General features: G+C 38.7%; 1 protein-coding gene across 6 annotated transcripts in view; it reads right to left on the bottom strand.

The window, feature by feature from the left end:
- LOC101604446 (activating transcription factor 7 interacting protein) overlaps nucleotides 1-16,369 on the bottom strand; it is a 138,561-nt gene that overhangs the window by 109,961 nt on the left and 12,231 nt on the right. For 2 of the 6 annotated variants that reach the window (XM_045139815.1, XM_045139814.1), the window contains exon 1: nucleotides 14,411-14,551. The exons of 2 other annotated variants lie outside the window; for them this stretch is intronic. In XM_045139815.1, the coding sequence (XP_044995750.1) occupies nucleotides 14,411-14,427 (17 nt within the window). In that variant the 5' untranslated portion in view covers nucleotides 14,428-14,551. Of the gene's footprint in view, nucleotides 1-5,236; nucleotides 5,373-14,410; nucleotides 14,552-16,369 lie in introns of those variants that run through there. 2 more of the 6 variants (XM_045139813.1, XM_045139818.1) reach the window with 2 other exon arrangements.

Raw genomic sequence — 16,369 nt, 5'->3', positions numbered from 1 at the left:
TGCTCAAGAGACTTTGGAACTTTTTTTTTTTATTCCCATCCCAAATTCATTTATTACTTTTTTTTTTCGAGGTAGGGTCTCACTCTAGTCCAAGCTGACCTGGAATTCACTATGGAGTCTCAGGGTGGCCTCGAACTCACAGCAATCCTCCTACCTCTGCCTCCCGAGTGCTGGGATTAAAGGCGTGTGCCACTACACCCGACTCATTTATTACTATTTAGGATATATTTTAGCTAAACTTCTGACTTTCATGTAAATGTCAGAAGACTCCTGTTTGTCATACCAAAATGATAAGTTTGAGAAAGCAGTCCTCTTATATGTATGCTAATATTTTAGTGAAGCTGGGAGTGGTGGTACATGCTTTTAATCCCAGAGAGTTTGAGGCCACCCTGAAATTACATAGTAAATTCCAGGTCAGCCTGAGCTAGAGTGAAACCCTACCACAAAAAAACAAACAAACAAAAAACAAAAACAATTAAGTGATTGAGTATAGATTTACAAGTTTATTTCATGTTTTAATTTGTACAATGAAAGAGTTCCATCCTTTCTAGAGCTAAAAATAACTGTATACTTCTTTATAAGAATCTAAAAATAAATTGCCAATACTTTTTAAAAGTAGTTGAAAATAACGTATGTTGGTATATAAATATAGCATAGCTTTGTAGGATATTTTAGTTCTTAAAGTATGAAACTTAATGAAATTGTGTAAAAATCTTATTTTTCATTTTCTGCTTCAACTTTCAATATACAAACTCTAAAAAGTAAAAAAAAAAAAAAAAAACAGGGCTTGCCTGTGAAACCTAAGGACCCCGCTTCGAGGCTCGGTTCCCCAGGACCCACGTTAGCCAGATGCACAAGGGGGCGCACGCATCTGGAGTTTGTTTGCAGAGGCTGGAAGCCCTGGCTCGCCCATTCTCTCTCTCTCCCTCTATCTGTCTTTCTCTCTGTCACTCTCAAATAAATAAATTAATTAATTAATTTAAAAAAAACACCAACTGACATGCTAAGAGGAGAGATGAGGGGGAAGGGAGAGGAGGGGAGGGGAGGGGAGGGGAGGGAGAGGGGAACAAACCAGAGTCGGAAAAGCCACGAGGCTGTGCTCAAGGTGTGCAGCCAGGGTGGTTTATTGTACTAGAGTCCAGTGGAGAGCCCATGCTCCCGAGGAAATGCAAGCCCGGGGATGCGGCTGACCTGGTCCCTGCAAGGAAGCCAATGTCAATCAATGCCCACAGGTTGTCACATCCTTCTATGAGGAAAGGCCCTTGGAGGAGGATGACAAAAAAGAGAAAGATTAATTCTTAGTATAGTTTTTGGCTATTACTGGTATATTAATTAGGGGTGGGAGGGATGGGGTAGGGAGGAGTAGGGATGAACAGCATGGGCTTGGATAAAATTAGAGGCCTGAGGGCTGGAGAGGTACATGGCTTAACACTTAAAGCATTTGCCTGCAAAGTTAAAAGACCCAGGTCTAATTCCCCAGTACCCACAAAAAGCCTGATGCACAAGGTGGCACATGTATTTGGAATTTGTTTGCAGTGGCTAGAGGCCCTGGTGCATCCATCAAATAAATTAAATAATTATTTTGAAAAAAAAAAAAGGCTGGAGAGATGTCTTAGTGGTTAAGGTGTTTGTCTGCAAAGCCTAACATTCAGTCCTCCAAGTCCCACGTAAGCCAGATGCACAAGGTAGTGCATGCATCTGGAGTTCACTTGCAGTGGCTGAATGCCCTAAGTGTACCCATTCATATTTTCTCTCTCGCTGGCTGCCTCTCTCTCACACACTTTCTCTGTCTTGTGTCCCCCCCCCCCGTCTCTCTCTCTCTGTCTCAAATAAATAAAAATAAAAACTTTGTATCAGTTTGTCCATCCAAGCCACTGGCTGAAGCACTGTGGGAAGGGCAAGGGGTAGCATAAGAGATAGGAAACCCTTTTCTTAAGGGGTAAACCTCTTGGAGCCCATTCCCCACCCCCAAATTTGAACTCTGAAATTGAATGGCAGAATTCAGTCATAGACAACACAAATTTCACTGAATCAATTCAAGGGTTGAATACTTCAAAAGCCCTGGTCTCAGGAGACAATTAATTTTCATATTGGGGTAGTGGTTGACTTGAAAACACAATATCGGGCTGGAGACATTGTGCAGTGGTTAAGGCACTTGCCTATAGAGCCTAACAACCTGAGTCTGATTCCCCAGTGCCCATGTAGACCCAGACACACAAAGCAAATGGAGGGTCTGGCACGCCCATTCTGTCTCTTCTATCGCTTTCTGCTTGGACTTAAAAATATATATATATTTTTTTTTTTAAAAAAAAAAGAAAGCACAATATAAAATCTTCAGATTAACCGATACCCAAAATGCTTGGTCTTGAATCATGAGACTCATCAGTTCTCCATATCGTCTAGACCTGCATCTATAGCTACATTGTTAAATCATTTTAGACATGTGTTAAATGTTCAAAAATTTTGTTTAAATGTAAACTTCATGGTATACTGTCAGTTTTGTCTTAATGAAACTATGAATTTATTTAAAAACAAAAAGAGTTAAGAGGATAGCCATGCCAAGGAATAGTCTGTGACATATACAAATAACCCTGGGGAAAAGAAATCACAGTTAACCTAGAAAAGATATGGAAATTTTAATGGTTTCAGGCAAACTCAGACATGAGGCAAATGGAAGTGACAAGGTAAGGTAAAAGGCAATTTTGTCTTAAAACAAGTTTGTCGGATGTCCACCAAAAAAAAAAAAAAAAAAAATGGAGGTGGATTATGAAATCAGAGTTGATCGAACTGGCCATTAAAAATGCTAAAGCCAAGACTGGAAAGATGGCAGTTAAAGAACTTGCCTTTGAAGCCTAAGAACCCAGGTCTGATTCCCCAGAACCCATATAAGCCAGATGCACAAGTAGCCCATGCGTCTGGAGTCCATTTGCAGTGGTTGGAAGCCCTGGCACCCTCGTTTTCTCCCCCCCCCAATCTCTCTCTCTGTAAAATAAATAAATATTTTTTAAATGCTGAAACAGAGGCAACAGCTTGGCATTTAGAGGCTTGCAAAGCTTGATGACCAGAGTTTGATTCCCCAGTATGCACATAAAGCCCAATACACAAAGTGGCTCCTAAGTCTGGAATTCAGTTGCAGTGACTAGAGGCCCTGGCATGCCATGTTTCTCTCTCACTCTCGTGCTCTCTCTCTCTCTCTCTCTCTCTCTGTCTGTCTTTCAAGTTAATAAATTTTTTAAATGCTGAAGCAGAAATGAAGTATCACTTGTCAGGAGCAGTGGAGTCCTGCGCAAAGTGAATGTAAGCGCTACTCATCCACTTTGGCGCATATCATGTCAAAAACTTTTGTGGTTCTACACCGTATGCTTAATAATTTTATTGTCTAAAAGGAATAAAGGACTAAAAAACTCACTTTTATCCTCCAGATTTTGACTTGGGTTGGTTTTTGTTTGCTTGTTTAGTTTTATTTTTCAAAGCAGGGTCTCACTCTAGCCCAAGCTGACCTGAAACTCACTCTATAGTCCCAGGTTGGCCTCAAATTCAAAGCAAGTGTCCTACCCTCTGCCTCCAGAATGCTGAGGGTTAGAGGCTTGCACCAACAAGCCCAGCTTGGTTTAGGTTTTGTTGTTATTTTGGAAGTCTCACTAAGTAATCCAGGTTGTCCTTGAATTCACTTAAGTAGTCCTGTCTGGCGTTTTAATCCTCCTGCCTCAACTTTCCAATTGCTGAGATTACCAGCAGTGTGAGTGACGACATCAGATAAGCCCCAGATTTTGGGTCACATACACCAAATCTCAACAGTCTCACAAATTATACACTTGTATCTTCATGACTTTTCTCTTTGCCAAAAGGCAACAAAATAAGTTCATGCTCTTGAAATCTGATTGTATTCTACAACAGCTAGCTTTCAAGTTTTAAACACACAACCACATAGTAATAAATAACCAGTTAGTTACCTCTCAGAAGCTAAAGAACTGGAACCCCACCTAACACTATCACTTTTTGTCATTGTTGAAGCAGGGTCTCATTCCAGCCCAGGCTGACCTAGAATTCGCTCAGCAGCCCACGCTGTCCTCAAACTCGCTGCAGCCATCCTCCTACCTCAGTGCCACCAACACCTGACAAGCATGAACACTTTTGCAGAGTCTATTGTTTTAAGGAAAAGATCAGGAAAGTGCCTAATGAATTTTTCTTATTCCCCTATGCCAACTCCCCCAAAATGATTAAATAAATAAGTGAGATAATTTATTTTTGGGCAATGGACATGCATACATGCATTTCTTCACAAACATACTTTCACACCGTAACATTAAAGATATATATAGCTTTTATTTTATATAGTTGTTTGTTTTTATTTCACTGGGTCTGTTTTCCTATACACAGCATTTTAGAAGATATAAAAAAAAAAAGGATAACATGGGCTAGAGTGAGACCCTACCTCACAAAAATCAGAAAGAATAACAAATGCTGTGCACCATTTGGTGAATTTATGAAATAAAGTATTAAGTGCAAGGAAATTTCTAATTAACACATTCATGTTAGTTTTACACTCATTTTGTTAAAAATTTAAATATGTTGGAATGGTTATTAATGTGGAATGAGAAGCTTGATGATTACGCATGTGTAAACGTATGTTGTCTAATGTACATTAAGCAATCCAATTTGTACAATACAAAGGGTTCAATTGACACTGAGAATTTATACATGCTAAGCATAATGGCTCACACCTTAAATCTTAGCATGTGGGAGGCTGAGGTAGTAGGGTCACCATGATTTGAAGCCCGCCTGGGCTCCAGGGTGAGTTCCAGGTCAGTCTGGGCTAGAGAAAGACCCTGCCTCAAAAAAGTAAAACAAAATAAAATTTACAGTTAGTAAAGTTATAGAATGTTATCTCTCTACATGTACCAGTGGTTGTCAGTACAACTGAGAACACAGACTACAGTGAAAAAATATCTATAACTTATTTCTAAGTGGTATGAACAAATTACATTCATGAGTAACAGTCATATGAAGCCCATTGTTGTTCATTTCAACTCAACTGTGAGGAAATAAAGAAAAGATGAAAATAACATTTTTATAAAAGACTAAATCCAAACATGGCACTCAAATTTTCCTGAATATTAACATTAAACAATCTACCAACCTGTTATTACTACAACTAGAAACAAAAATAAAAACACTAGGTCTAACACCTAGGGGCAGCAGAGGTGTCACAGAAGGGCCTAAATCTATTTCTTACCTGTGGGCAGCTTGATCCTGTGAAAGGCTTCCTCTTCTTTAAGCCACTGCTATTAGTTCATTTTTATAAACATTAAAAGCTAACAGACTTCTAGCTCAGCCTTCTTGAGTTTAGATTTCTTGTTTGGTTCATATTCATTAAAAAAAGAACAGAAATATAGACTGGCTACATATTAAAATTCCTTTCGATGATGTTTCACATCTGTTGTATAGTTTGTGCAGCAAATATCCCATTAAACACAAAGCCAAAAAAAAGTCATTCAATACATCAAAGAAGCTAACAGAACACACAGTTTATCTCCAAAATGAGTGTTTCAAGAGAAAATGACTAGAATCCATATGCTTTGTACTGCTTTCAATGATGTCAACCACTGTGGATCTGCAGCAACTGTATGTAGTTAAGAACCTCTCACATATTACCCAGTAGAATCAATAGGCAGAAATCCTTAAGAGCAGAACTAAAAGTTTAAAAGGTTTTTATATGCGCTCACTGTTCCACATATTCACTGCCAACCTTGGAGGTCTCACTACTGTGATTCTAATGCACCAACTCTGTTCTTTCAGTGAGTCCAAGGCTGAATTCTTATACATTCCAAAGAGAAAATCCATGACACATATTATTCGCTGCCCTAACACAGCCAGACTGCAGCTACAGCTAGCTGGCGCCAGTAAGAACAATTTACATAAAGCAGTCCCAATTTCAAGACCAAACTAAGAGAGTACACTCCTAAGTAAACCCTCCCCATTCATTCCCCAACAAGCACTGACTGGTTCTAGAATATATGTATTTATTAACATAATTCAAGTAGTAAAATGAGTTTATAATTCTTATATAGCTGAAATTCCACCCCAGGCACATAAAAATTTAATCTTCAAAGATACTAAAAACCTTTAGCTTAATTGTGTTATACACTACTAAGCACATGAAATTTAACAGTTGCTATTTTACAATCATTAAAACTGTAATTCATACTACCAAAAAGTATCCCTCACTCTAATCTACAATAACTTTTCAAATTTTATTAATCAATTAGATAGTAAATATCATTAAGCAGATTTGCTCTTAGAAACATAGTTCACCAAATAAGACATGTGCATACTCAAAAGATATCATTATAATGGTCAAATAATTCAATAAATTTACTGCTTAGTAATATCACTAAAGCATGTATGTTCTAATTATCAAAACACAGACACATTAAAGTACAAACATCCTCACAAGGACCTATTTTGTCAGTGCCTCACTCTTGTCAAAACTACATTATTAAACCTTTTGTGGTAGCATACATCTTTAATCCCAGCACTCAGGAAGGCTGAGAGGTAGGAGGATCCCAGTGCGTTCTAGGCCAGCCTAGGCTAGAGAGTGAGTTTCAGGTCAGCATAGACCCTTACCCTCAAAAAAAAAAAAAAAATGAAAAATAGTAATTAAAAAAATTTTAAACCCTACATCATTGACATAGTTATATTAGCCAGATTTTACTGGGCAAGAACGTATGCATGTGAATGTCTTTGTTTAAAATGCTTTTAGAGCACAGGAGAAATGGCCTAGGGTTTTGCTTGCAAAACCTGCTAGCCCAGGTTTGATTCTTGATCCCCTTAAAGCCAGATGCCCAAGGTGGCACATATGTCTGGACTCTGTTTGCAGAGGCAGGAGACCCTGGCCTACCCATTCTTTATCTCTCAAAAAAATAAATATTAAAAAATAAATGGCTTTTCGCTACTTTATGACCTATGACTATATAATTCTACATCTCCACTTTTTCGGTCTCACTCTAGCCCAGGCTGACATGCGATTCACTAGATAGTCTCAGGATGGGCTAAAGTTAGACCCTACCTCGAAAAACCAAAAAAAAAAAAAAAAAAAAAAAAATCATTCAAGGCTACAGAAATGACTCAGTGGCTAGAGAAGACTGCTTGCAAAGCCAGACACCCAACACCCACATAAAAGCCAAACACCAAGAGGCACCTGCATCTGCGTGTCAAGAGACCTTATCATGTCCATACACAAACATATAAATAAATTAATGTAAAAATGTGCGTTTTCACTGGACATATTGACACATGGGAGGCAGCAGTAGGAAGATAGTCGTGTGTTCAAGAACAGCCTAGGACTGCATAATGATTTCCAGGTCAGCCTGGGCTACAGTGGAGATCACCCCCACCCCACCATATATAATGAAGACCTAATAAAAAGATTAATGTAGGTTACTAACAGGTAGATAACTTAAATGTTACCCAGGCTATATTCTTATCTCAGGATCTCTGCACTGGGCTGGGGAGCTGGCTCAAAAGTTAAAAGCACTTGTTTGCAAAGCTTGCCAGCCTGGGTTCAAGTCCCCAATTCCCATGTAACACCAGACACACAAAGTGGTACATGTGTCTGGAATTCATATAAGCAGCAATAGCACACACTGTCTAACTTTTAATCTCATAAATACATAAAAAATATATTTAGTAGCCAGGCGTGGTGGTGCACGCCTTTAATCCCAGCACTCGGGAGGCAGAGGTAGGAGGATCACTGGGAGTTCGAGGCCACCCTGAGAATACATAATGAATTCCAGGTTAGCCTGAGCTAGAGTGAGACCCTACCTTAGAAAAAACCAAAAACAACAAAAATATTTTTTTTAAAGATCTCTGGCCAGGAGTGGTGGTACATGCCTTTAATCCCAGCACTGGAGAATATTGCCGTGAGTTCGAGGCCACCCTGAGATTACCTAGTGAATTCCAAGTCAGCCTGGGTAAGACCCTACCTCAAAACAAACAAACAAACAAAAGGATCTCTGAGATCTCAGGACTGACAAGATGACTTAGGGGATAAAGCGCTTGCCTGTGAAGCCTGACTCCAGTTTGATTCTCCTGTACTCACATAAACCAGATGCACAAGGCAGTACATGTGTCTGGAGTTCATTTGCATCTGCCTTTTATGTAGGTATTGGGGAATCAAACCCAGGCCAACATACTTTGCAAGCAAACATCATTAACCACTGAGCCATCGTCTCAGCTCTTTTTGGTTTTTGTTTTGGTTTAGTTTTGGGTTTGTGTGTGTGTGTGTTTTATGAAACAGGCTCTCATGTAGCCCAGGCTGGCCTTGAAGCCCTGACTCTCCTGCCCCTACTTCCCAGGGGCTGGAATCATAGCCCTGTGCTGCCACTACAGGCTTTCATTTAAGGTGTTTGCTTTGAGATTCTGAACACTTTGCTCACGGGAACTGTCGTACGTCACTCAAGAAGCCCCTATCCCTAAAGACTCTTTTCTACAGCAACAAGCAGCCCACATTTCTCTTCAACTCCACTCTTCCTGAAAAAAATTACTGGAAGAAAAAACGAAGAAAGAAAAAAATCTACTACAAGGAACCTGTGAGGAAAGGTAAACACTGTAATTCACACCTACTTGGTGCCCCACTGAACTATATAATTTATGTTGGTTATTCCAGTATCTGCTCCATAAGGAATACATTATCCCCATTCTAAAATAAGAAACTGATGTCTTAGAAACAAGTAATTTCCTCATCCCATAAAAATACTGCCTAACCCTTGGTTTCCCACCAGGAATAGATGGTAAGACCCTATTGCTGAAGACTCCACATACCTGGGCTGCAAGGCCACTGAAAAATCCTACTGGAACTGAGCTGATAACCTCCTCCATGTAGACCAGCTGACAGAAAGCTGGAAGAAGCCATTCTGCATGCAGTTCAATGGGAGAAAGAGAAATCACCAGTGAAGATACTCAACAGTGGACACTGGAAGCTTATATTTGGCCAGCCAGGCCAAATGAGCCAACGGGTGCAATAGTGGCACATCTGTCATGGTGGAAGCCAAATGCCCTCTAATTGGACTGGAGGCCCACTCCATGGGAGGGAATACATCCCTGATACTAAAAACTTAAAAGAGGGGTAGTCATGAGCCCTAGGGGTGTAACATCTGCTGCTGTCTGGCTAAATGTATATACTATGCTTATCAAACTGCCCAGTAAACACTTCTCTTAATGTTCATACCCTTATATTAACGCTACTCTCACTTTTGATAGAGAATCTTCTCTTTTCAGATGGCAGTGACCTTGGGGTGACTCAAAAGGCATCATGGTGCTGGAAAGAAGTGACCAGAGTGCTCAGCACTGCAATATCTCTATCACACCTTCCAAGGCTCAGGGTCCATTGCGGAAGAGGTGGCAGAAAGAATGTAAGAGCCAAAGGAAGGGCAGGACTCCTTACAACACATTCCTCCAGACACAAAATGGCCTGGATATCCATGACCTCACAGTGCCTGACACTACTCACACAAGACCATCATAAAAGTAGGAAAAGATCATGACATCAAAATAAAAGAGACAGATTGAGAGGGGGAGAGGATATGATGGAGAATGGAGTTCCAAAGAGGAAAGTGGGGGGAGGGAGGGTATTACCATGGGATATTTTTTATAATCATGGAAGTTGTTAATAAAAATTTGAAAAAAAGATATACTGCCTAAGGGTCTTAGCAGTTACGGTGCTTGCCTGTGAAGCCTAAGGACTCAGGTTTGAGGCTTCAGGACCCATGTAAGCCACCTGTACTAGGTGGCACACATGTCTGGAGTTCCTTCACAGTGGCTAGAGGCCCTGGTGAACCCATTCTCTCTATGTGCTTCTTTCTCTCTCAAATAAGCAAATAAATAAAAAGATTATAAACTACAATACTTCATGCAACACCAAGGCAGTTCTTACACAGCTAATACAGTAAGTGTACTTTATTGTAAGTAAACATGAATTCTCAAAAATTGTGTATAGTGGCTTCCAATGTTATCTAATTTACTTAAGGAATCTTTTTATTAGAAAACATTTTCAATTAAATTTTTCTATTAGAAAATTTAATCCATGTAAAAATTTATGAATTCAATTAATCTCAGCAACAATCATTTATAAAATGTTACTTCATTTACGTGTTCAGTAAACTGCATTTTAGAATACAATTAAATGCTTTCTTATTCAGTAGCACCATTAAAAACATTAAGTTGACAGGAATAATGTCTTTAGCATAGTGAAAACATTTATAGAAAGAAAACAGATTATCATCACAATAAACGACCTCAGGAGTCCTTTTATATGTTTCTAATGGGCACTTCTTTAATCTTCTCACTTAAAATCAATTGTCACTTTAGGACAATGTCACTAAATCTCCTTTCAATTAGCCTCCACGGTACTCTTAACATTAAAAAATTAGGACAGAGTGAAAAGCTATCAAAGGTGTCATATGTTCTAGAGAATAGATTTACTTTGCATATACTAGTCCTGGTTAAAATACTGAGGACTGACAATCAGCCATTAAATAAGCATGAAAGAGAGTGAAGAGGAACTGCCTTTGGCCAGGAGCGCACTATGAATTAACGAGGAGAATCCGGTGTAAAGCCCTGTAGGAAGGAGCAGCATTTATTCAATGCAGATTACAGTGCTCAAGAGGAAAACAAGTCTGCCATTCTAACATTTTTTTCCTAGATATTTGTGCTAAATTTGACAACTAAATATTAGCAACAGAGAAATGGGGTAATGGTTAAAGGGTAAAACTAAATCTGGCAGCTGTCAGTTTAAAGCCACTGAAGAGAGCTGTTCTTCAGATTCTCATTTGTACTGAATATCCAAAACACTAGGCTTATCACTTTATAGAGATATTTTTCTTACAATGTATGTGGAAGACTCAGCCAGACTAGAACTTAAACATTTATCCTACACTTCCAATTCTGTAATGACAACATTATATACTGGCTTGACTTTATGAATACATCTATCATTATCCCCACACAGCAAAGGATGGTTAATTATGTAACAAGAGTAGGACCCAGAAGTAAAGACATAAATAAGGAATTGTAGTAAGTAAAAAACTGATGTTATTTAGTACTTCTTACCTTTGACCATGAATTATATGACAAATCTGCCAAGATTTTTCAAAATACTCTAGTCACACATAACAAAGTATATGATGACATTTGAAAATCAGTAAACTAAGAAACATTCAAATATTACTGGGAAAATTAGAACACCTGATATTTGTAGAATATTTCACGATACTATTCAGAAACACTGTGTAAACTAATTCTCAGTTTATGTTTGCCAAATAGGGCTTTTTCCCAGACTTAATAGATAAGTAAACAAGATGGAACTAGCTGGTCAATATTAGAAAAAAGTAGCCAGAAAGGGATTCAAATTTAGGTCTATATTTTTGGTCAATGAGTTATCTACTTTTGAGCTACTCCTTTTTGAGGCTTATGCTAATAAAACAACTTATAAAAAATAATAAACAAATGGGAATGACAAAACAGAGTAATACACAAGCTTAATTATTCAGTTCCCAAAACCTGTAATTCAATACAGAAAAAGTACCACCAACTGGACAGAAAGTAATAATCCCAGAAGTCTAGCTTATATTACAACTACAAAACTGCAACATGGCAGTGAAAAACGTTAGTAATAACAGAGTAAGTAACCACAGAGCGTTAGTGTTTCCCCATGATAAGTGACAAGGTTATTTAGCATAGGAGTAGATTTTAGTCCACAATAGAAGGCAAAGAAAATGGATCACTGAAATTTCCCTAGGGTTCCACGGAAAACCAACATAACGTGCTCAATAATTTCAACTGAGTAACTTTTTATCCAACATTTACAATAACAAACCAAGCCGGGCATGGTGGTGCATGCCTTTAATCCCAGCACATGGGAAACAGAAGTAGGATTATTGTGAGTTGGAAGCCACCCTGAGACTACATAGTAAATTCCAGGTCAGCCTGGGCTACCCTACCTTGAAAAAATAAATAAATATAAATAATAAAATCATAACCAATAGTAAGAATAAACACAAGTTTGCAACAAGGCAGAAATTTTGAGCTATTAAATCTAATATGTATCTCTTGTACTCCAGACCATTGTAAAAATCAAAAGAACATTATAAGGTTAATAAATTCTAGAATAAATTTCAAACAGAATTCCAATCTCTTATAGACTCAAGTTCTACAAATAAGCAAACTAGACCTGGACACTAATATAAAGCCCTAAGAGTCATATGTCATTTCATTTCAAAGTTTGATTCAACCTAACTGCTCACTTTCATTTTATTTTTATTAAACATACTTATAAACATGTTATAAATTTATACTATAGAGTAAGTACATTCCAATAAAATACCATGTGCACCCTTTTTATTTGCTGGGGTGCCCCATAAGTATTTAATTTGCAAAAGGTTGATGTTCTAAAAGTTAACTCTAATCGGCATTGTGGCACACAAATTTAATCCCAGCACACGTAGGAGAATCACTTATAGTTTGAGAGCAGCCTGGGACTCCAGAGTGAGTTCTAGGTCAGCCTGGGATACAGTAAGATCCCACCATGAGAGGAAAAAAAAAAAAAAAAAAACCAGTTGCTCTACAGCTAGGTATAGTGGGGCACACAGGTAATCGCAACACTTGGGAGGCTGCAACAGGAAGACTGCAAGTTCACGGCAAGCCTGAGCTACAAAGCAAGTATTTAAGTATTGGGGGTGAGCCCGGGGTATATGAGGCATTGTGTAAAAGAGTAAAAACTGCCAGTGTGGTGGCACACGCCTTTAATCCCAGCACTCGGGAGGCAGAGGTAGGAGAACTGCCATGAGTTCGAGGCCACCCTGAGAGACTACACAGTGAATTCCATGTCAGCCTGGGCTACCTCAGGGGAAAAAAAAAAAGAGAGAGAGAGAGAAAGTAAAAACTAAAAGGGAGAGAGTAAAAACTAAAAAAAAAAAACTAAAGAATTCCTTTGTTCAGAATTTACTGTTCTGTATCATAATAGTAATATATTCCCATCACTCTAGCATATTTGCGGGGGGGGGGGGGAATGTCATTTAAAACAACTTAGGATGCAAGAGACGACTTAGCAGGTAAGGTTCTTGCCTTCACAGCCCAGGGACCCAAGTTGGATTCACCAGCACCCATGTAAACCAATAAACCGGTTGCACAAGGTGGCACATGGATCTAAAGTTTGTTTGTGGTGGCTAAAGGCCCTGGCACACCTATTCTCTCCCTCTATCTGCCTTTCTTTCTCTCTCTTCCTCTATCTCTCAAATAAATAAATAAATATTTTTTTAAGTTTAATAAGTACTGCAATGTAAGTACTACTTAAAGTGTAACTGTTCTGCTATCTGAAGTATGTGAAAAAGAATTTCATTCTCTCTGGTGTGAAGGCTAGGCAGTAGGGGGTCTATAAACTCAGTGTTTAAGAAGTAGAGCCAGGAGGATCAGAGGTCCAAGGTGGGCCCATGAGGGCCTTAGAGAGTTACAGGCCAAAGCAACATTGAGACCTGTCTCAAAAAAAAATTTTTTTTAATTCCTACTCCCAATTTTCTGGGAAATAATGGAATTATAGTAGCTCAATAAATATTTCTACTTTACAACAAGGCTAAGATATTTTTGAAAATTATAATATAAAATTGCAATATTACTATAAATGCACATAATGTCATTTAACTAAAACAAGTACTTACTCCAGCTCTTTTGGCATAAGAATACATTAAATTTAAAAAGTTATGGAGGTCTAGATGTAAAATTATTCCTAAATTTAAAATCTGAATCAGAATTCCATTTTAAGCCAAAAAAAATTCTGAAGGATAAAGTGAGACACTATAAAAATTTAAGAGAAGAGTACCAGAAGGCAGCAGGTTTAACAAAGAATTAGAGCCCAAACTGCGAAAACAAAAGAGAAAGAAAAGCAAAAGGCAATACCAAAAACTTTGTATGATTTATGTAATTACTATCCTTCCTAGAAAGCTTCCAAATAATAATTTATTTTGAAAAGCAGGGAAAAAAAATCATGCTTTTCTCTAAATCAAGGGTTATACCTTCTTTTTTAAAAAAACTATTGCATTAATATATTATTTGAATTTCTTCAAATATCAATTAAACTAAATATACAACACAAACAGAACATTAAATTAGGTGGGGTCAGAAAAGCAATACAGTGGTGATCAAATGACCAGACAATGACACAACATGAAATGGTGAGAAATCACAGGAATTAACCTTTGACCTCAACATCCTGTGTACTGTTTCTATAATGCAGGTTAAAAGGTTCTAGCAAACACTTCAACTTTTGCACAAGCAAGTTCACTTTCCTACATAAACTTAGTTAAATTCTAATGTCTACTGACTGTAATGTTTAAAATGTAGAGTAACTGCTTCTTACCTCTGATCCTGGTGCATGTGACAAGGCTCCTCACTGCACACTTGCTGCCCAGGCAGCTACACAGATTGGGTCAGCAGCCATTTTGAGACAGCTGCACAGTCTCAGTCGCACAGCAGTGTAATTAAGATGGCTGCAGTGTACACTCAAGAACTCATACAGTGAAATTCAGCCATGGATCAAATAAAGCCCCTCCCACTTTGTCAGCTTACAGGAAACTAAACACAGAGGACAGCTAATGCATATACTGCAACAAACAATGCAGCTACTCAGGATAGAAAGGGAAAACAGAAGGCAGCAAGCCAGTTTTACAACAAAATGCCTGTGAATCCCGACTTGCAATACAGACTTGGGCACATCCGGATCCCAAACCACCTCAAATCCATGCCACATATTAGCAGGAACAGATATGGAGCCAAGTCACACAGAGCAAACATCAGGGAATTCGCCTGAAAGAAAGCTTCCATTTCAGTCCAGAAAAAAAAGGGGTGAAAAAAGTCAAACCTTGCTCAAGGCCTTTTTTTCTGTTCCTTTTTCTTTCTTTATTTTTTTTTCCACCTTTAATGTTATCTTTCATCACTAAGAGTCAAATTACTTAAATACTCATATTCATTGGATCAAGTTAGTTTTAATTTATAGAGAGCTAATTAAAGATTTCCCCACAGAACCTAAGCTTCAAAGTACTCAAAGCTAGCAGAATGGCTAGGTTATAATCACATTTTTTAATCTTGACAATGGAACTTTAGAAATAAGATGGCAACAAAGCTCACTCTGAGCAATTCTTCCTAATGTAAAAGAACTCTTCTCCTGGCTGTGCAGACATTACAAATGCATCTTCAGGTGAATGTTTGGTCCCAGGACAAATTACATTTCATGCCCTGCCACAGACTACCCAACATTTTAATACTGGTGAAAAGTAAATAATGAATGTAGACAACACCAAGAAGAAAAGCAGCAAGCACAAAAGGGTACAGCCCAATCTGAAAGTGGGTAATAAAACAATCTGAGAACATTTCGAGCAAACCTTTCTTGGGAGTAACACAGCCATCATGAAAAGAGCTGGAAAAAAAAGAAAAAAGAAAAGAGCTGGGTGTAGTGGCTCATGCCTTTAATCCCAGCACTTGGGAGGCAGAGGTAGGAGTTTGAGGCCAGCCTGAGACTACTACATAGTGAATTCCAGATCAGCCTGGGCTAGTGTGAGACCCTACCTCAAAAAAAGAAAAGGCCAAAGCTGGGTGTCATGGTGCACACATTTGATCCCAGCAATCAAGAAGCAGAAGAGGATCATTGTGAGTTCAAGACCAGCCTGGGAGTACAGAATGAGTTCCAAGTCAGCCTGTGCTAGCATGAAACCCTACCTTGGAGTGGGTGGGGGAAGGGAAGAAAAGACCAAATACAAGCACAGAAAAAGACACACTGGTTTGAGAGTTCCCATCAACCACAGCCCACATCTTTCTTCACTGTTCTTGGCCTGATGTCCTCAATTTTAGCTATCCTGTGTAATTTCTACCCATTATGAAATGTAGCTATTTGCTACAGCTGTTTAAGTGATAGGAATATGGCTAGTGGGAGGCTGGCTCCATGAGGTCACCAAATCACTAAAATTGAGTAACGAGCCCTTGTGGATCAGTACCTTATCCTCCTGCACACGTCTGACATTTTCCACGATAAGTTTTAATTACTCAAGCCTCGAAAAGTTCTTGTTCAATTTTCCACAAGGCAAGTGGGATAATGCATTTTAGAGTGCTCCAAGAACTGTATTAGGAAAAAAACAATGAGTCTGGGTCCAGTGGTTCATGCCTATAATCCAGCATGGGGGAGGCTGAGGTAAAAGGATCACTGTGAGTTCCAGGTTAGCCTGGGAAAGAGTGACATCATGGATTTAAAAAGAGAAGAGGGGGCTGGAAAGATGGCTTAGCCGTTAAGCACTTGCCTGTGAAGTCCAAGGACCACGGTTCGAGT

The sequence above is a fragment of the Jaculus jaculus genome, chromosome 23 (assembly GCF_020740685.1).
Source record: "Jaculus jaculus isolate mJacJac1 chromosome 23, mJacJac1.mat.Y.cur, whole genome shotgun sequence".
In the NCBI taxonomy this organism is placed as follows: domain Eukaryota; kingdom Metazoa; phylum Chordata; class Mammalia; order Rodentia; family Dipodidae; genus Jaculus; species Jaculus jaculus.
The sequence above is the reverse complement of the archived record's forward strand: the minus strand, read 5'-3'. Positions and strand labels throughout refer to the sequence as shown.